Source organism: Nerophis lumbriciformis, linkage group LG04 (genome assembly GCF_033978685.3).
Source record: "Nerophis lumbriciformis linkage group LG04, RoL_Nlum_v2.1, whole genome shotgun sequence".
NCBI classification, from domain to species: domain Eukaryota; kingdom Metazoa; phylum Chordata; class Actinopteri; order Syngnathiformes; family Syngnathidae; genus Nerophis; species Nerophis lumbriciformis.
In genome coordinates this window covers 255,724-276,905 of record NC_084551.2, presented here as the reverse complement: position 1 = coordinate 276,905, position 21,182 = coordinate 255,724, and the positions used below count along the sequence as shown (strand labels likewise).

General features: G+C 38.2%; 1 protein-coding gene across 1 annotated transcript; it reads right to left on the bottom strand.

The window, feature by feature from the left end:
* Window positions 1-1,821: 1,821 nt before the first annotated feature.
* Window positions 1,822-11,981, bottom strand: mrpl17 (mitochondrial ribosomal protein L17). The gene is made up of 3 exons (XM_061944413.1): window positions 11,660-11,981; window positions 6,064-6,132; window positions 1,822-2,287 (listed from the first exon to the last, which is right to left on the bottom strand). The coding sequence occupies exons 1-3, from the start codon at window positions 11,831-11,833 to the stop codon at window positions 2,033-2,035; spliced, it is 498 nt and encodes a 165-aa protein (XP_061800397.1). The 5' UTR covers window positions 11,834-11,981; the 3' UTR covers window positions 1,822-2,032.
* Window positions 11,982-21,182: the final 9,201 nt, after the last annotated feature.

The following is a 21,182-nucleotide window of genomic DNA, read 5'->3' as shown; positions in this document are numbered from 1 at the left end:
AGTCAGGATGAATGTCTGCAATGAGCACAGCCTCTCGAAGCGGGGTTTGACGCGTGATACTGATAAAGCATGTTCACCTGTGTCACAGGGGTGGCATGGTTTGATTAGAACTGCATTAAGGGATCTAAAAAAAAAGGGACAAAAAATATTTTTCAACGAACCGTATTTTTCGGACTATAAGTCTCAGTTTTTTTCATAGTTTGGCCGGGGGTGCGACTTATACTCAGGAGCGACTTATGTGTTAAATTATTAACACATTACTGTAAAATATCAAATAATATTATTTAGCTCATTCACGTAAGAGACTAGACGTATAAGATTTCATGGGATTTAGCGATTAGGAGTGACAGATTGTATAGCATGTTCTATATGTTATAGTTATTTGAATGACTCTTACCATAATATGTTTTTTTTCTAAGTATTTATTTCAAACCTGCACAATACAACAACACACTTTTTTTTTTTTTTACATTTTGGCAGAGACATTTATGCAAGGCTTGAAAAGGGGTTGGATGAAGCAATTGCTTATAATATCCCAACCCCTCTCACTCACTCCCTATTTAACATAAACAATATAATACAAGAACAATACTATACAAACAAAAACAAGAAAAGCTCCTGTACACTAACAATACAATAGTACCACTGTTACTATGGGACAAGACAAGACGAGACAAAACACACACACACACACACACACACACACACACACACACACAGGCCCAAACACTCTCTGACCATACAGCTCTCTCCCATGGCTCTGTGCTGAGGGCATCACTCTCTTTCCTCCTCGTACTTCTTCAGTACTTCTTTTTTAAACAGTCTTTTAAATGTAATCATGTTAGAACAGGTTTTTAACTGGTCCCCTAAGTTGTTCCACAGACTGACTCCACGCACTGAAATGCACATTGATTTTAAAGTTGTTGTAAATTTAGGCAAATATAATTTGTTGTTTCCTCTTAGACTGTAACTATGGTGAGCATCTCTATCCTGGAATAGGTTTTGTATATTGGATGGTAGAGAGTTTTGGGATGCCCTAAACATCATTTGAGCAGTTTTAAAGTTGATCACATGGTGCAGTTGAAGTTGTTTTAACTCCATGAATAGTGGATTTGAATGATGTCTGTAGTGAACATTGGACACAATCCTAATGAGTGACTAAAGGCTGTAGATGAGATTTATAACAATTTCCCCAGACTTCAAAACAATAGTTTAAATATGACATAATAAATGAATGATACAATAACAGCAGAGCATTGGTGTTCAATAAATGACATCTCCTCATCATTCCAACACATTTAGCAACTTTTGTCCTTAGGTAACTTATAGAGGCTTCCATGATATATTTTCATCTATTACCACTCCTAAAAATGAATTTTGTTGGACATATTCTATTAGTGTATCATCAATAACAATCCTGATGGCTATTTCACTAAAGAGCATGATTTTGGTCTTCTTTAAATTCAGAGACAATTTGTTGGTATTAAACCAAGTTTTGAACTTGATCATCTCCTCAGTTAGAGGCCAGAAGTTGCTTCACGTCGTCACCATAATATGTTACGTTAACATACCAGTTGGTTATTTATGCCTCATATAACGTACACTTATTCAGCCTGTTGTTCACTATTCTTCATTTATTTAAATTGCCTTTCAAATGTCTATTCTTGCTGTTGGCTTTTATCAAATACATTTCCACAAAAAATGCGACTTATATGTTTTTTTTCCCCTTCTTTATTATACTTTTTCGGCCGGTGCGACTTATACTCAGAAAAAGACAGTAGTTTAGGTTAATAAAAAGATCATTTTTCTGAGACACTAGTCTTCTTTGTGGTCATTCTTTTAAGAAAACCCATTTCAGGTGGTTCAGGACTTTTGGCGCCACCGTGAGGACGAAGCAAGCAAGTTTCCTTTTCCTGCTTTTATTCCTGATCAGGTTTTCACCAAGGTTTGGCAAAATACGGTGACAATGACAAAGAGATATTTGTTAAAGTGTGTAATAGTCCGCTCATGTTTTGGTAGTTCTCTGGAAGAATTAGTGTGGATTTGCTGCTGACTGAGCCTTCTCCTCCTTGTAGGCTCTGAGCAGCTGGTTGATGAGAGTCAGTTCGTTCCTTTTCTTGACGGGGTAAAGAGGAGGTAAAGGGTTGCCTTTGTACTCCAGCACGGCCATCTGGGCCCGGTCCAGGTTCTGTCTGTTGGGGATGCGAGCCATGCGCGTGTAGGCGTGGCTGTGGGGCTGGAACCGCGGAGCCAGGACTTTGAAGAGCTTGGGGACCAGATCCTTCTCCTGCACAGGTTGTGAAAAATCAAACGTTCCGTTAGAGCAACATTCAAATACAGCAGCGTAGTAGGCCTAAATATTCATTAAAAACAAGCCAAAGGTTTATTTTAACAAGTATATTTGATATTTTTGGCCACTGTAACAGGACAGTGTTTAACTATAGCAGGGGTCTGCAACCCGCGGCTCCTTGATCACTCTGATGCGGCTCAGCTGCATACTTGCCCAGACTTCCGGATTTTAGTGGCTCTCGCAGAAAATTACCGGGATTAATATTCTCCCATTTTCACCCTTACAATAATATTAAAGGCGTGCCATAATGGTACAGCATTTAGCGCCCTCTACAATCTATATTAACTGCGTGCCAGCCCAGTCTCTTGTTTTATGCATCTTCTGCTTGCACACGTAAGTGACCTTGGTCAACAGCCACACAGGTTACACTGACGGTGGCCATATAAAACAACTTTAACACTCTTACTAATAATGCGCCACACTTTGAACCAAAACCAAACAAGAATGACAAACACATTTTGGGAGAACATCTGCACCTTAACACAACAGAACAAATACCCAGAATCCCATGCAGCCCTAACTCTTCCGGGCTACATTATACACCCCTGCTACCACCAAACCCCGCACCCACCCCAACCCTGCTCCCTCACACATCAGCGTCATTTCATTGTTTTCTTTCATTTGTGAAACTGGTCAAAATGGCTCTTTGACTGGTAAAGGTTGCCGACCCCTGAACTATAGGAAGATAACAATACTTTAATCAAGTGATTATCTGTCGTACCACTACATCACATGTGTCAAACTCAAGGCCCGGGGGCAAGATGTGGCCCGCCACTTCATTTTATTTGGCCCTCGAAAGCCTGGAAATAACATGGATCAAAAAAGTACTGCAACTTTTCTTACTAAATGTATTCTTTCCTTCTATTTTGGGAGAAACAAATAAACGTACTCCATGTAATCACAAATTATGTTCACTTAAATATTGTCTAATTATGCAAAAATATATTGTCAAACATTCAAACTATTTTTTTAAATAGAAATAAATACTAATAATTGGTTGGTAGAGTGGCCGTGCCAGCAACTTGAGGGTTCCAGGTTCAATCCCCGCTTCCGCCATCCCAGTGAAGTGAAGTATATTTATATAGCGCTTTTCTCTAGTGACTCAAAGCACTTTACATAGTGAAACCCAATATGTAAGTTACATTTAAAGCAGTGTGGGTGGCACTGGGAGCAGGTGGGTAAAGTGTCTTGCCCAAGGACACAACGGTATTGACTAGGATGGCGGAAGCGGGGATTGAACCTGGAACCCTCAAGTTGCTGGCACGGCCACTCTACCAACCGAGCTATACCGCCCCAATTATTAGTATTTATTTCTACTTAAAGGGGAACATTATCAGCAGACCTATGTAAGTGTCAATATATACCTTGATGTTGCAGAAAAAAGACCATTTATTTTTTTTAACCGATTTCCGAACTCTAAATGGGTGAATTTTGGCGAATTAAACGCCTTTCTAATATTCGCTCTCGGAGCGATGACGTCACATCGGGAAGCAATCCGCCATTTTCTCAAACACCGAGTCAAATCAGCTCTGTTATTTTCCGTTTTTTCGACTGTTTTCCGTACCTTGGAGACATCATGCCTCGTGGGTGTGTTGTCGGAGGGTGTAACAACACCAACAGGGACGGATTCAAGTTGCACCAGTGGCCCAAAGATGCCAAAGTGGCAAGAAATTGGACGTTTGTTCCGCACACTTTACCCACGAAAGCTATGCTACGACAGAGATGGCAAGAATGTGTGGATATCCTGCGACACTCAAAGCAGATGCATTTCCAACCATAAAGTCAAAGAAATCTGCCGCCAGACCCCCATTGAATCTGCCGGAGTGTGTGAGCAATTCAGGGACAAAGGACCTCGCTAGCACGGCAAGCAATGGCGGCAGTTTGTTCCTGCAGACGAGCGAGCTAAACCCCCTGGATGTCTTGGCTCACACCGTCCCTTATGCCACCGAAGATGATCAAGAGAAGAATATCGAACCTAGCTTCCCTGGCCTGCTGACATCAACTCCAAAACTGGACAGATCAGCTTTCAGGAAAAGAGCGCGGATGAGGGTATGTCTACAGAATATATTAATTGATGAAAACTGGGCTGTCTGCACTCTCAAAGTGCATGTTGTTGCCAAATGTATTTCATATGCTGTAAACCTAGTTCATAGTTGTTAGTTTCCTTTAATGCCAAACAAACACATACCAATCGTTGGTTAGAAGGCGATCGCCGAATTCGTCCTCGCTTTCTCCCGTGTCGCTGGCTGTGGTGTCGTTTTCCTCGGTTTCGCTTGCATACGGTTCAAACCGATATGGCTCAATAGCTTCAGTTTCTTCTTCAATTTGGTTTTGGCTACCTGCCTCCACACTACAACCATCCGTTTCAATACATGCGTAATCTGTTGAATCGCTTAAGCCGCTGAAATCCAAGTCTGAATCCGAGCTAATGTCGCTATAGCTTGCTGTTCTATGCGCCATGTTTGTTTGTGTTGGCTTCACTATGTGACGTCACAGGAAAATGGACGGGTGTATATAACGATGGTTAAAATCAGGCACTTTGAAGCTTTTTTTTAGGGATATTGCGTGATGGGTAAAATTTTGAAAACAACTTCGAAAAATATAATAAGCCACTGGGAACTGATTTTTAATGGTTTTAACCATTCTGAAATTGTAATAATGTTCCCCTTTAAAAAATAGTTTGAAAATATATTTTTGCATAATTAGACAATATTTAAGTGAACATAATTTGCAATTACATGGAGTACGTTTATTTGTTTCTCCCAAAATAGAAGGAAAGAATACATTTAGTAAGAAAAGTTACAGTACTTTTTTGATCCATGTTATTTCCAGGCTTTCGAGTCACTGCCGTTGTGTCCTTGGGCAAGACACTTTACCCACCTGCTCCCAGTGCCACCCACACTGCTTTAAATGGAACTTAGATATTGGCTTTCACTATGTAAAGCGCTTTGAGTCACTAGAGAAAAGCGCTATATAAAAATATAATTCAATAAAGCAAGTTATCCATCAAATGGTGCAATGTAAAAGTAGCAGTAATCATGTTAAAATTGTGAAATTTACTGTGGTCTTTACAGCATTTTTCTTAATGAAAACAACAGTACTTTTTTTTACTGTAATAAATGTGGTGCCATTTTTGGCATTTACAGTAATACACCGAAAAGTTGTTGATTTGCGGTAAAATAATACAAATAAAATGTCAGCTCAGGTGTCAAAATTTTACTGTAAAATTGCAGCTTTTTATTTACAGTAAAAAAACAAACTTTTTTTTTTTTACCATAAAAACAGCAGTACTGTTTTTACATTTACAGTAATATTCACTACATTTTGAGGTGAAATTATTGCAATTTACCATATTTTTTTTTACATTTTAGTTTAAAAAAAAATCAACTGATAAAAAAATGCTTTAAAAAATGGTGTAATAATAGTATTCACTGTTCGAAGCGGGCCCTGCGATGAGGTGGCGACTTGTCCAGGGTGTACCCTGCCTTCCGCCCGATTGTAGCTGAGATAGGCTCCAGCGCCCCCCGCGACCCCAAAGGGAATAAGCGGTAGAAAATGGATGGATGGATGGATGTTCGAAGCGGCCCTCTGGGGCCAAACATAACTGCGACGTGGCCCTCAGTGAAAAGGACTTTGACACCTCTGCACTAGATGGAGCACAGTTCCAGAATCACTGTTTTCGAGAAAGACAAAGAGAAGTTTTCAGCACTTACCGTCAGCCAGAAATTGGCCATTTTCATGGCCTTCTCATCCGTGTCTCCGGCTTTAGCGTAGTCAATCAGCTGGGGAAACAAACACCTTTTCATTAGTTCCACCACATAGGATGTGTTTGAAACACTACAATACTGATTGTCATGTTTTGCTCAGAATCAGCCAAATGTACAGTACAGGCCAAAAGTTTGGACACACCTTCCCAAACCCTTTGATAAAGCACGAAATTCCACTAATCAACCCTGATGAGGCACACCAGTGACGTGAAAACCATTTCAGGTGACTACCTCTTGAAGCTCATGGAGAGAATGCCAAGAGTGTGCAAAACAATAATCATAAGGCACACCAGTGACGTGAAAACCATTTCAGGTGACTACCTCTTGAAGCTCATGGAGAGAATGCCAAGAGTGTGTAAAACAATAATCAGAGCAAAGGGTGGCTATTTTGAAGAAACTAGAATACAAAACATGATTTCAGTGATTTCACCTTTTTTTGTTAAGTACATAACTCCACATGTGTTCATTCATAGTTTTGATGCCTTCAGTGACAATCTGCAATGGAAATAGTCATGAAAACTAATTGAATGAGGTGGCGACTTGTCCAGGGTGTACGCCGCCTTCCGCCCGAATGCAGCTGAGATAGGCTCCAGCGACCCCCCTCGAACCCAAAAGGGACAAGCGGTAGAAAATGGATGGATAATTGAATGAGGGGAAGGTGTGTCCAAACTTTTGGCCTGTACTGTATCTTATTCAAATCATAAATGACTCTATTACCTCGCAGAAAACAAAACATGTGTGTTTTGTTTGCTTTGAAATATCTAATTTGTAAATGTCTATAATTATGTCATAAGGGTACAGACACATGTCGTATCTTTTTGTTTTCTATATATCAATACTTTTAAAACTATTATAACAGGTGTGTCCAAAAAAATGGCCGCAAATATACAATAATTACAAAATATACACTGTATACAGTACAGGCCAAAAGTTTGGACACACCTTCTCATTTCAATGCCTTTTCTTTATTTTCATGACTATTTACATTGTAGATTGTCACTGAAGGCATCACAACTATGACACCATTTCAGGTGACTACCTCTTGAAGCTCATGGAGAGAATGCCTAGAGTGTGCAAAGCAGTAATCCGAGCAAAGGGTGGCTATTTTGAAGAAAATGGAATATAAAACATGTTTTCAGTTATTTCACCTTTTTTTGTTAAGTACATAACTCCACATGTGTTCATTCATAGTTTTGATGCCTTCAGTGACAATCTGCAATGTAAATAGTCATGAAAATAAATAAAAAACGCATTGAAATGAAAAGGTGTGTCCAAACTTTTGGCCTGTACTGTACATATTAAAAAAATGTGCTTCGTAATATATTTTTTAATTATTGTATATTTGCGGCCATTTTTTTGGACACACCTGTTATGATAGTTTTAAAAGTATTGATATATAGAAAACAAAAAGTCTGTACCCTTATGACATAATTATAGACATTTACAAATTAGTTATGTCAAAACAAACAAAACGCACATGTTTTGTTTTCTGCGAGGTAATAGAGTCATTTATGATTTGAATAAGATACAGTACAGGCCAAAAATTTGGACTCAACTTGTCCTCATTCAATGCGTTTTCTTTATTTTCATGACTATTTACATTGTAGATTGTCACTGAAGGCATGAAAACTATGAATGAACACATGTGGAGTTATGTACTTAACAAAAAAAGGTGAAATCACTGAAAATATGCTCTAGTTTCTTCAAAATAGCCACCCTTTGCTCTGATTACTGCTTTGCACACTCTTGGCATTCTCTCCATGAGCTTCAAGAGGTAGTCACCTGAAAGGGTTTTCACTTCACAGGTGTGCTTGAAGCTCATGGAGAGAATGCCAAGAGTGTGCAAAGCAGTAATCAGAGCAAAGGGTGGCTATTTTGAAGAAACTAGAATATAAAACATGTATTCATTTATAACTCCACGTGTTCATTCATAGTTTTGATGCCTTCAGTGACAATCTACAATGTAAATAGTCATGAAAATAAAGAAAAGGCATTGAATGAGGACAAGGTGTGTCCAAACTTTTGGCCTGTACTGTGTCTTATTCAAATCATAAATGACTCTATTACCTCGCAGAAAACAAAACATGTGTGTTTTGTTTGTTTTGAAATAACTAATTTGTAAATGTCTATAATTATGTTATAAGGGTACAGACTTTTTGTTTTCTATATATCAATACTTTTAAAACTATTATAACAGGTGTGTCCAAAAAAAATGACCGCAAATATACAATAATTACAAAATATACACTGTATACAGTACAGGCCAAAAGTTTGGACACACCTTCTCATTTCAATGCCTTTTCTTTATTTTCATGACTATTTACATTGTAGATTGTCACTGAAGGCATCAAAACTATGAATGAACACATGTGGAGTTATGTACTTAACAAAAAAAGGTGAAATCACTGAAAACATGTTTTATATTCTAGTTTCTTCAAAATAGCCGCCCTTTGCTCTGATCACTGCTTTGCACACTCTTGGCATTCTCTCCATGAGCTTCAAGAGGTAGTCACCTGAAAGGGTTTTCACTTCACAGGTGTGCTTGAAGCTCATGGAGAGAATGCCAAGAGTGTGCAAAGCAGTAATCAGAGCAAAGGGTGGCTATTTTGAAGAAACTAGAATATAAAACATGTATTCATTTAAAACTCCACATGTGTTCATTCATAGTTTTGATGCCCTCAGTGACAATCTACAATGTAAATAGTCATGAAAATAAAGAAAAGGCATTGAATGACGACAAGGTGAGTCCAAACTTTTGGCCTGTACTGTATCTTATTCAAATCATAAATGACTCTATTACCCCGCAGAAAACAAAACATGTGTGTTTTGTTTGTTTTGAAATAACTAATTTGTAAATGTCTATAATTATGTCATAAGGGTACAGACACATGTCTTATCTTTTTGTTTTCTATATATTAATACTTTTAAAACTATTATAACAGGTGTGTCCAAAAAAATGGCCGCAAATATACAATAATTAAAAAATATATTACAAAGCACATTTTTTTAATATGTACAGTACAGGCCAAAAGTTTGGACACACCTTTTCATTTCAATGCGTTTTTTATTTATTTTCATGACTATTTACATTGCAGATTGTCACTGAAGGCATCACAACTATGAATGAACACATGTGGAGTTATGTACTTAACAAAAAAGGTGAAATAACTGAAAACATGTTTTATATTCCATTTTCTTCAAAATAGCCACCCTTTGCTCGGATTACTGCTTTGCACACTCTTGGCTTTCTCTCCATGAGCTTCAAGAGGTAGTCACCTGAAATGGTGTCATAGTTGTGATGCCTTCAGTGACAATCTACAATGTAAATAGTCATGAAAATAAAGAAAAGGCATTGAAATGAGAAGGTGTGTCCAAACTTTTGGCCTGTACTGTACATTTTTTAATTTCATCTTTAAAAGTAGCCGCGCATTTTGTGGGAAATCTTGCCTATCATTCACAATCCGTTTGTAAGTCAAGAACACATACGTTATACTTTTCTATGCATTCTAAATCGTAAAATAGGGCAAGTAGGAGGTGGCTAACAATGCAGCTAATGAGAGTACACTATTACGCCCTTAAAAAATAACATCCAAAAACTTTATTTACATCTCGTGACCTGAATATTAACCAAGTATTTGACGATATTGTTATTAAAAACTATTTTTTATCTGCGCCATGACCACAGAGAGCTACTACCTTGTTGACAAACTGAGCTGCTGCATTGCCTCTGAATTGGTCAAAGTTAATTATAGATAATAAATCACGCCTCTCACCTGGACAGTAGAAGGGTGTTGCCATAAACCAAGAAGTTGGTCAACTTTGAAGTCCAACTTACACTCGGAGATGGCCAGAAAAACACAAAAAGACGCCTGTTTGCAGCTACTTTTTTATTTTTTTACCCTTCGTGAGGATTACATTATTTTTTATGACAATGTGAAGAATAAAACATCCTAGTGAGAGCAGACAGTGTACAGTAAGTGATTGTTTTATGTTCATAGTTTGCATATCTTGTTTAGCACTTAGCAATAATAGTGCTACATACTACTTAGTGTTTGTTGCTAAAGGGAAAAGCCAACGTTGTGATGCACCTGTGAAATTAATATGCCTAAAATGAGCAAAATACGTAAATATTAGGGGTGTAACAGTACACAAAAATGTCGGTTCGGTACGTACCTCGGTTTAGAGGTCAGGGTTCGGTTCATTTTCAGTACAGTAAGAAAACAACCAAATATACATTTTTGGGTTATTTATTTACCAAATTTGCAAAATCTTCCACCAAAAATATTTTTCTTAGTGGAATATTTGATGTAAAGTAATCAGAACCTTGGATAGGTCAATAATTCATAACAACATTGATTTTGATTCAATATTATGTTTTGAGCAATGACAGTTTGAAAGAAAAAACAACAGCTTTGTTTTATTAGTCAACATTGCAACTTTTTCTAAATTACATTTAACCTTTAAGCTTTTTTATTTCACTTTTGTTACGTTTTTGTTTATTTTAATAGTATTTTTAGAATGTGCTGTGGGCCTTTAAAACATTAGCTGTGGGTCGCAAATGGCCTCCGGGGCACACTTTTGACACCCCTGCTATAGATGATAACAAATTAAATATGATAAATCTATGGATAAAAAGCAGAGCCTGGCGACGCATGCGCGTTTATCATAACTCTCTCTCTCTCTCTGTCTCTGCCCCTCCCTCACCAATGCTGCTGTTTGTTTTGTTTTTAACCCCGTCTTAACCCTGAACGTACATTGAAAATACACGCAACCCTAACTCAAAATGCCGGACATTTGAGGCATTTAAGAAACTCCGCAAAAGAGGACATGTCCGGTGAAAAGAGGACGTACGGTCAGTCTATCCTTGCCCGTTAGCTGCTAGCATGCCGTGTGTTGTGCCTCGGTGTGCATTGTTTACACAACGTGAGTTACGCTACTTAATATGTCCGTGTGGAAACTCGTTCGGTACACCACCGAACCGAACCGGAACCCCCGTACCGAAACGGTTCAATACAAATACACGTACCGTTACACCCCTAGTAAATATTGAATGTTGTTATGAATGTGCCTGTTACATTTGATATACTTACAGCGTGTATATAAAACGATGGAGGGTTTAATATGTTTTTAGAACACTTTATAGGCGGAAGAGAGCGACTCCCAATCGCGCCACTGTTAGCTGACTTTTGCTAGCATTTTTTTTTACAATTTAGAATGCATAAAAAAAGAAAAACGTGTTCTTGTCTTGCGTATTGATTGTGAATGATAAGATACAATTCCAAATAAGCTTTTATATGTGTTGTTGTTTATTTCGACGCTTTGTACGGTGTCCTTAAGTAACTAAAACATGCTATTATTAACTGTTATAACATTTGCTACATGTACATACCACAAATGGATGCTTTTTTAAGTATTTGGGTAAGTAAATCAATCAACTAACAACAAATGTTTGAAGGAAGTCCAAATATAAAAGTAAACAATGTTGTCAACATTGAGAGCCATGAGATAGCTACATTAGCATAGTTAGCTTAGCGATCGTCACCTTCTCGGCGTAGAAGCGGACTTCATCGGCCCGGGCCGTCGTGGTTTCTATCCTCTCATGCCGGACCAACCCCGTCAGGATGTTCCGCAGAATGTCCATGCGGGATTTGGGCCCCATCCCCATTTTTCTGCCCACTCGGCCATGGGAGATCAACATTTGCAACGTGAGGCGCATTTTGTCCTCCTTTTGGATCCAGACCGCGAATTCAAGTGGCTCCAAAGAACCAAAATAAAAGACGTTCTTGAAGAAAAATACACAATTGTTTGAAACTAGTAAGAAACAAAAAGTAGACTAGATAAGTGAGGTCAGGGCTAATGTGACATTGACGTCACGTCAACAAATGTGTCCGGGTTGAAAACAACATGGAAGTAAATGTTCCGCCTACAAAAATACATGCTATTATTCATTTTTTTAATGTGTTTTCAGCTTTATTTTAGGGCAAAAAAGCCAAACTAGTACTCGTTTGGAGCATGTTTTTTTTAAACAATTGTAACCTATTTTTATGGACTTGCCTCTTTGTGATGTTAAATTCCTGTTATAAGCTTTTATACAATACATGCCTTGAGCTCTTATTTTGAAGGCGCTAAGAGCGGAAGTGGTGACGCGCTGTGGTGGAGCGGAGTTTTGAAAACAAACGTGTCAAAAAAAAAAAAATGTTTACCTTTGCTACCTCATTATACTATTGGCTAAGTTTTATATTCATAAATGTAAGTTTATTAATACCCGACCTGTTTTTTGTGCTTTTAAAAAAGATTTAGAACTCTACATTAAAACACTATTTACCTCTAACAACCAAAACGCTGTGAAAATTTTGTTCCAAATGTAAGTTATTTACTGAGATTGAGTGAGCCTATGGCTTTGCACTTTGTTTATTATATATATATATATATATATATATATATATATATATATATATATATATATATATATATATATATATATATATATGTGTATATATATATATATATATTGCATTCTATTATAGTTACTTTGAATTTACAACACCCTGGCGCTGTTTGTGTCTTTGATTATTATTTTCAACTGTTTGTAAATGTTGAAATTTATAAATAAAGGTCTATATATATGTAAAAAAAAAAAACGTCTGCTCTTAGCGCCTTCAAAATAAGAGCTCAAAGCATATACTGTATAACAGTTTATAACAGGAACTTAACATCACAAAGAGGCAAGTCCATAAAAATATATATATATTTTTTTTATTGAACAACAAACATACATTTATGATTCACACAAAAGTCAAGGCACTTTCAACATCAGGGAAAGAAAACAAAAGCAAACACAAATACAGAGAGTAATAATAACAATACTGAATAATAGGGGGAAAAAACAAACTAAAAAAAAAAAAAGACAAAAGGGCTACCTAAACCACTTTAAATATTTTTAACGAGGATATCAATATCAAGGACTTTTGTACTCTTAATCATTCTCCAAGATTTGATGGATAATTGTAACTACATGCTATTATTTGTAATTTACCGGAAATGAACGTCACGCTATTATGGAAGCCCGCTTCCGCCACTAAAAAATACCCTAAATCCAAATTATGAGCTATAAAGTCATGATTTTGTGGAAAAAGTCAGATGTATTTATTATCATAATAATTATTGTTTTTGAATTCCTTATCGCATAATTTAGATTTTTTTTTCATCTCATCATTGTAATTTATCATTATAGTACTTTTTTGTGGTGGGAATGATCTTCCATAAAACAGGCTTCCATACCAATCAGACTAGATTGGTGAGGTCAATACTGAGATGTACAGAGTTTATGTGACATTGACGGCAAATCAACAAATGTGTCCGGGTTGAAAACAACACGGAAGTAAAATTTCCGCCTACAATAATACATGCTTTTATTTCGGATTTACCGGAAATGAACGTCACGCTATTATGGAAACCCACTTCCGCCACTTAAAAAATACTTTAATGGTAAATCCAAATTATGAGTTACAAAGTCATGATTATGCGGAAAAAAAGTCGAACTTATTTATTATCCTAATAATTGTCGATTTTGAATTACTTATCTCATAATTTAATTTTTTTTTAAATCTCATGATTATGATTTATTATCGGGGTCCTTTTTTGTGGCGGAAACGGGCTTCCATACCAATCAGATTAGAGTGATGAGGTCCAGGCCAGATCAACACATTTAGCCAGCAATATCAATTCAAACCACGACATTCGTTTGGCTTGTTAGCAAATGAATGATTGATTGTTTAATAATGACATTATCTTGTTGTCCACAGCCTTTATCAAGTCTTTTAAACTGTCGCTAGCATGTCAGTTAGCATTAGCCTCCATAGGCTAGGACAGTTTCAACATTTCCACAAAAGATGTGAGCAGTTTTGGTGAGTTTAATTCTTTTTATTCGGATTACTTTTGTCAATAAAACGTGTTGATCTTCTTTTTGGGAACACGCACTGTGTAGTGTGTGGGACTGCTGTTTGTTGACTTGTGTAAATTAGTTTTAATGACATTTAACATTTATTGACCCAGGAATATCCCATTGAGATTAAGAATATTTTTTACAAGGGACTCCTTCCACACAGTGTAATGATAGTGTTCGACCACATGGTGGTAGTAAGAGTCTACAAATGACTAGGAACCAATATATAGTATGTGTCAGGTAGGACTCTTGAGAGAGGTACACACCTTGTACGCACGAGTGTTGAAGTAGCGTAGTAGTTCCAAACCAAGAAACAGCCGAGTCCGAGGTTTCATCTACACCGACTGTTTCAAACCAAGCAACAGCTGAGTCCGAGGTTTCATCTACACCTACTGACTGTGAAACAATGCCAACGCAGCACATGAATGAAGAAGTGACTGACGATCCTGAACCTGTGTTGAGAAGATCCACAAGGCAGATCAAGAAACCTGTGAATGATGACTACGTGTATTATTGAACTCGTATAATATCAAACTGATTGACAAGCTAAAGAGTTAATGTTTTTTAAAATATTTTAAATGTTTTGTAATACTGTGGTGCATGGATAGTTTTTGAAAAGATTGCATATTCATGTGGTCAAGACAGAAAAACAAGTTATTTGTTTAATACAAACATTGTATTAGCAATGGGTACTTAGTTTAGAAAGGGGGATGTAATGATAGTGTTCGACCACATGGTGGTAGTAAGAGTCTACAAATGACTAGGAACCAATATATAGTATGTGTCAGGTAGGACTCTTGAGAGAGGTACACACCTTGTACGCACGAGTGTTGAAGTAGCGTTTGTAACATGTGATCGTGATTAAAAGACAGTTCTGCAAGTCATCCAACGATGTGTTATTTAAAACAATAACATAACATGGTACCAGGAGTGAACGAACATTGAAGTGGTGTATTGTGAAAAGCGACATGGATTTGAAGCCACCTGAAAAGCTGAAGCTAAGTGGAAATGTCGACAGCAATTGGCGCACCTTCAAGCAGCAGTTCCAGCTGTACATGGCGGCTATGGCACTGCAGGATAAGCCGGATGCAAGGAAGGTAGCGTTACTGCTTACAATAGCAGGCCCACATGCCATTGAAGTTTACAACACTTTTGTGTTTGACAATCCAGATGAAAAAAACAAGTTGGATGTTGTCATTGAAAAGTTTGATGCTCATTGCTCTCCCAAGAAGAATGAGACATATGAGAGATATGTGTTCCGTTCAAAAGTGCAAGCTCATGGAGAAAGTTTTGACAGTTTTGTGACTGATTTGAGGCTGAAAGCACAAACTTGCAACTTTGCTACACTGAAGGACTCTATGATAAGGGACCAGATTGTATGTGGCATAGAAGACAAAAAAGTCAGAGAAAGACTGTTGAGAGAGACAGAATTGTCGTTGGAGAATGCCATTAAAATTTGTCATGCAGCAGAATTGTCACAGATGCACGTCAAGACGTTTGGTGAAATGGCGTCCACCGCAGCCATCAGCGTGGGAGGCGACAATGTGCATGTCGTGTCAAGGGGATGGAAGTCGCAGCCTGCACAGCAGAAGAGTGACGTCATGTACCAATGCAAGCGCTGTGGATCGCAGCATAAACCAAAGCAGTGTCCAGCATTTGGTAAGCAGTGTTCCAAATGCTATGGAAAAAATCACTTTGCCAAACAATGTTTTGCTAAAGGAAAACCATGCGCTAAAAAGGAAAAATCTGTCAATGTAGTGGAGGACACTGATCTGGGTGAAACATTCTTTGTTGGCCTAGTGAACAGTGAAAATAAAACTGAAGAAGTAGTCAATGCTGTTGAAAAAGACAAGTGGATTGCACCGCTACAAATAAATGGAACTCGAGTTAACATGAAACTAGATACTGGTGCAAAGGCAAACTTGATCAACATGTCAGACATCAAGGAATTGAGAGAAAAACCGAAAATCCACAAAACAACAGTTGTACTGAAAGACTACAATGGTCGTAGCATTGACAGTCTGGGCACATGCAAATTGAGAGTCACTGTAAAAGGAAAAGTGCACTACCTGCTATTTTCAGTTGTCACTGAAGAACGCGAGTCAATATTGGGTGACAAAGCATGTGAAGTTTTAGGACTGGTGAAAAGAGTGTATCTTGTGAACACAGATGTGAGCGCTCAAAAAATTGAAACTGATTCAATAGTGCAGAACTACGCTGGTGTGTTCACTGGTTTTGGTGCTTTACCTTTTACATACAAAATACAGCTTAAAGAGCAGGCACGTCCAGTTGTCCATGCAGCGCGAAGAGTTCCAGCAGCACTTAAAGAGCGTCTCAAAAAGGAACTGGACCGGATGACAACACTGGGTGTAATAAAGAAAATTGAGGAACCAACAGATTGGGTAAACTCCATGGTCTGTGTGAAAAAGAAAAATGGCGATCTAAGAATATGCATGGATCCAAAAGACTTGAATGAAAACATAAAACGTGAGCACTACCAAATACCAAAACGTGAAGAAATAGCCAGTGAGATGGCTGGTGCAAAATATTTCTCAAAATTGGATGCGTCGAATGGCTTTTGGCAAATCAAACTAGACGAAAACAGTAGCAAATACTGCACTTTCAACACGCCTTTTGGTCGCTACTGCTTCCAACGCCTACCATTTGGGATCAAATCTGCATCAGAAATATTCCATAGAGCAATGGAACATATCATTGAAGGCTTGGAAGGCGTGCGAGCGTACATCGACGACATTGCTGTGTGGGGAAGAACAGCAAAAGAACACAACGAAAGGCTGACCAAAGTGTTGGAAAAAGTACAACAATATGGACTCAAATTAAACAAAAATAAGTGTCAGTTTGGAGTGTCAGAGATAATTTTTCTGGGAGACAAGCTCAGTGCACATGGCGTTCAACCTGATGATGAAAAAATACACGCCATACAAAGAATGCCGAGTCCCACAGACAAGACAGGTGTACAGCGTATATTGGGCGTGGTCAACTATATTGGCAAATTGATCCCAAACCTTGCTGTGAAAACATCCTGCATTCGTGAACTCCTTCACAATGACACAGAGTTCAAGTGGACGTCCAGGCACGAGAATGAGTGGCAGAGACTGAAGGAAACACTCACTACTGCACCTGTGCTGACGTTCTTCGACCCTACAAAGAAAACAAAGGTGTCAACAGATGCTTCAAAAGATGGACTGGGTGGAGTTTTACTACAGGCTGATGATGAACACTGGAAACCAGTAGCCTATGCATCACGATCCATGACACAGGCTGAATGTAGGTATGCTCAAATAGAAAAGGAATGTCTAGGGTTAGCATATGGCCTGCAGAGCTTCCACAACTATGTTTATGGTCTCCCTACCTTCACTGTAGAAACAGACCATCGCCCACTAGTTTCCATCATCAAGAAAAACTTGAATGACATGACACCACGAATACAACGTTTCATGATGAAGATGCAGCCATATGATTTTCAGCTCATCTACACACCTGGAAAGCACTTGATACTGGCTGATGCACTCTCAAGAGCACCCATGAAAAACAGCGTCAGTGCTACTGAAGAGGATGTACAAAACCATGTGAATATGGTGTCAGCTACACTTCCAGTGTCAGACATAAAATCACAACAAATCGCTGAGGAAACGGCAAAAGATGAAGAGTTGCAGCGTGTTATTACCAACATGCAGAATGGATGGCCTCCACGTTCCAGCCCACGGTTCTTCCATGTTAGAGGTGAACTAAGTGTTGTGGATGGACTTTTACTGAAGCGAAACCGAATAGTCATTCCACAAACATTGAGGCAGGATATACTACAAAGAATCCATGAAGGTCATCTAGGGATTGAAAAGTGCAAGAGACGAGCACGCGACACTGTATACTGGCCTGGAATCAACAAAGACATTGACAACATGATTGGCAGATGTGCAACATGTCAAAAATACAGAAACAAACAAACCAAAGAACCCATGATATTGCCTGAAGTTCTTACTGCACCATGGCAGAAAGTGGGAATGGACTTGTTTTATTTGAAGGGCAAAGAGTATGTTGTTGTAATTGACTACTATTCTAATTTCCCTGAAATGGCTTTGCTATCAAGCACATCATCAAACTGTGTGATCACGCATGTCAAATCTATATTTGCTAGACATGGTATACCGCATACTGTGGTGAGTGACAATGGACCATGTTTCAACAGTAAAGAGTGGCAGCAATTTGCAAAACACTATGATTTCAGACACGTGACGTCAAGCCCTCTGTACGCACAGTCAAATGGAAAGGCTGAGAAAGGAGTACATATTCTCAAACAACTTTTGAAGAAAGCAGTGGATAGTAACTCTGATCCATACCTAGCACTACTTAGCTACAGAGCGACACCTCTTGAGTGTGGCTTGTCACCCTCTGAACTACTGATGAACAGAAAGCTTCGTACTACACTACCAAGTATGTCTACACCAACGCAGAGTCAAAAAGTACAACGGAAGCTAAAGCAACAAAAGCTAAAGCAGAAGTCGTTTTATGACAAAGCAGCCAAATCGCTCCCATCACTATCACCAAGTGACACAGTGAGAATTGAAGGTCCTGATGGTTGGAAAACCAAAGCTACTGTTCTTCAAGAAACATCACCACGATCATATACTGTGAGGAGTGAAGAAGGACAGATACTACGTCGCAATCGTCGCAGTTTGCTGAGGGTTCCAGAGACTGTTCCAAACCAAGAAACAGCCGAGTCCGAGGTTTCATCTACACCGACTGTTTCAAACCAAGCAACAGCTGAGTCCGAGGTTTCATCTACACCTACTGACTGTGAAACAATGCCAACGCAGCACATGAATGAAGAAGTGACTGACGATCCTGAACCTGTGTTGAGAAGATCCACAAGGCAGATCAAGAAACCTGTGAATGATGACTACGTGTATTATTGAACTCGTATAATATCAAACTGATTGACAAGCTAAAGAGTTAATGTTTTTTAAAATATTTTAAATGTTTTGTAATACTGTGGTGCATGGATAGTTTTTGAAAAGATTGCATATTCATGTGGTCAAGACAGAAAAACAAGTTATTTGTTTAATACAAACATTGTATTAGCAATGGGTACTTAGTTTAGAAAGGGGGATGTAATGATAGTGTTCGACCACATGGTGGTAGTAAGAGTCTACAAATGACTAGGAACCAATATATAGTATGTGTCAGGTAGGACTCTTGAGAGAGGTACACACCTTGTACGCACGAGTGTTGAAGTAGCGTTTGTAACATGTGATCGTGATTAAAAGACAGTTCTGCAAGTCATCCAACGATGTGTTATTTAAAACAATAACATAACACACAGTTGTATATTATAGACTCCGTTTATTAAGAGATGTGTTAATTAAAGGGGCCCTAATATGCAAAACCAACTTTTATTATCCTTTGGTACCTGCTGTTGTGGATGTGGAATCTGAACAAGTCTCGGAAAAATGTTAAATCAAACCATGGAGGCATTGTGGAGATGTTTATAAAATAATCTTGCCTTCCTTCATATCTGAGGTCTGCCTACATTTAACCAACCATGGAAGACACCTCACAATTTAAATCAGGGATTGGTAAACTTGGTAAACCCCCTTGGTTGGTCCCATTAATCCGGCTTGCCAAATATTAAAACAGAATTGAGCAAAGATCTTTTTTGAGAATTGCCACAACAAAACTAATACTAGACTTCCACGCACTGGCCAAAAAGGGTGATCAACAACACTGCTCCCACTAAAAGAGAATGTACCATATTTTCAAAAAACAGCTTTGTTTTATTAGTCAACATTGCAACTTTTTCTAAATTACATTTAACCTTTAAGCTTTTTTATTTCACTTTTGTTTGTTTTAATAGTATTTTTAGAATGTGCCGTGGGCCTTTAAAACATTAGCTGCGGGCCACAAATGGCCTCCGGGGCATACTTTTGACACACCTGCTATAGATAATAAAAAATTAAATGTGATAAATCTATGGATAAAAAGCAGAGCCTGGCGACGCATGCGCGTTTATCATAACTCTCTTGCTCTCTCTGTCTCTGCCCCTCCCTCACCAATGCTGCTGCTCGCACAATTTGTTTTGTTTTTAACCCCTTCCTAACCGTGAGTGTACATTGAAAATACACGCAACCCTAACTCAAAATGCCGGACATTTGAGGCATTTAAGAAACTCCGCCCTGACAGCTCCGCGAAAGAGGACATGTCCGGTGCAAAGAGGACGTATGGTCAGTCTATCGTAGCCCGTTAGCTGCTAGCATGCCGTGTTTTGCGCCTCGGTGTGCATTGTTTACACAACGTGCGTTACGCTACTTAATATGTCCGTGTGGAAACTCGTTCGGTACACCTCCGAACCGAACCAGAACCCCCGTACCGAAACGGTTCAATACAAATACACGTACCGTTACATTCCTAATATACAGACACACAAATTAGTGCACACAGATTGAGAAACGCGTTTGCAAATCATTTTGCTACAATAATACTTCAATACTCTGTCCTGTGACGTTTTCTGACCTGTGGTTTCAGCAAACTATTCATATAATATGGTAAACATTCATTAGGGGTGAGGGAAAAAATCGATTCGAATTCGAATCACGATTCCCAATTTGTGCGATTCAGAATCGATTCTCTTTTTTTTTTTAAATAGATTTTTTTATTTTTTTATTAATTTATTAATTTATTAATTTATTTTTTAATTAATCAATCCAACAAAACAATACACAATAATACCATAACAATGCAATCCAATTCCAAAACCAAACCCGACCCAACAACACTCAGAAGTGCAATAAACAGAGCAATTGAGAGGAGACACAAACACGACACAGAACAAAGCAAAAGTAGTGAAACAAAAATGAATATTATCAACAACAGTATCAATATTAGTTACAATTTCAACATAGCAGTGATTAAAAATCCCTCATTGACATTATCATTAGACATTTATATAAAAAAAAAAAAAAGAACAATAGTGTGACAGTGGCTTACACTTGCATCGCATCTCATAAGTTTGACAACACACTGTGTCCAATATTTTCACAAAGATAAAATAAGTCATATTTTTGGTTCATTTATTGCAATCAGTTGATAAAACATTGTCCTTTAC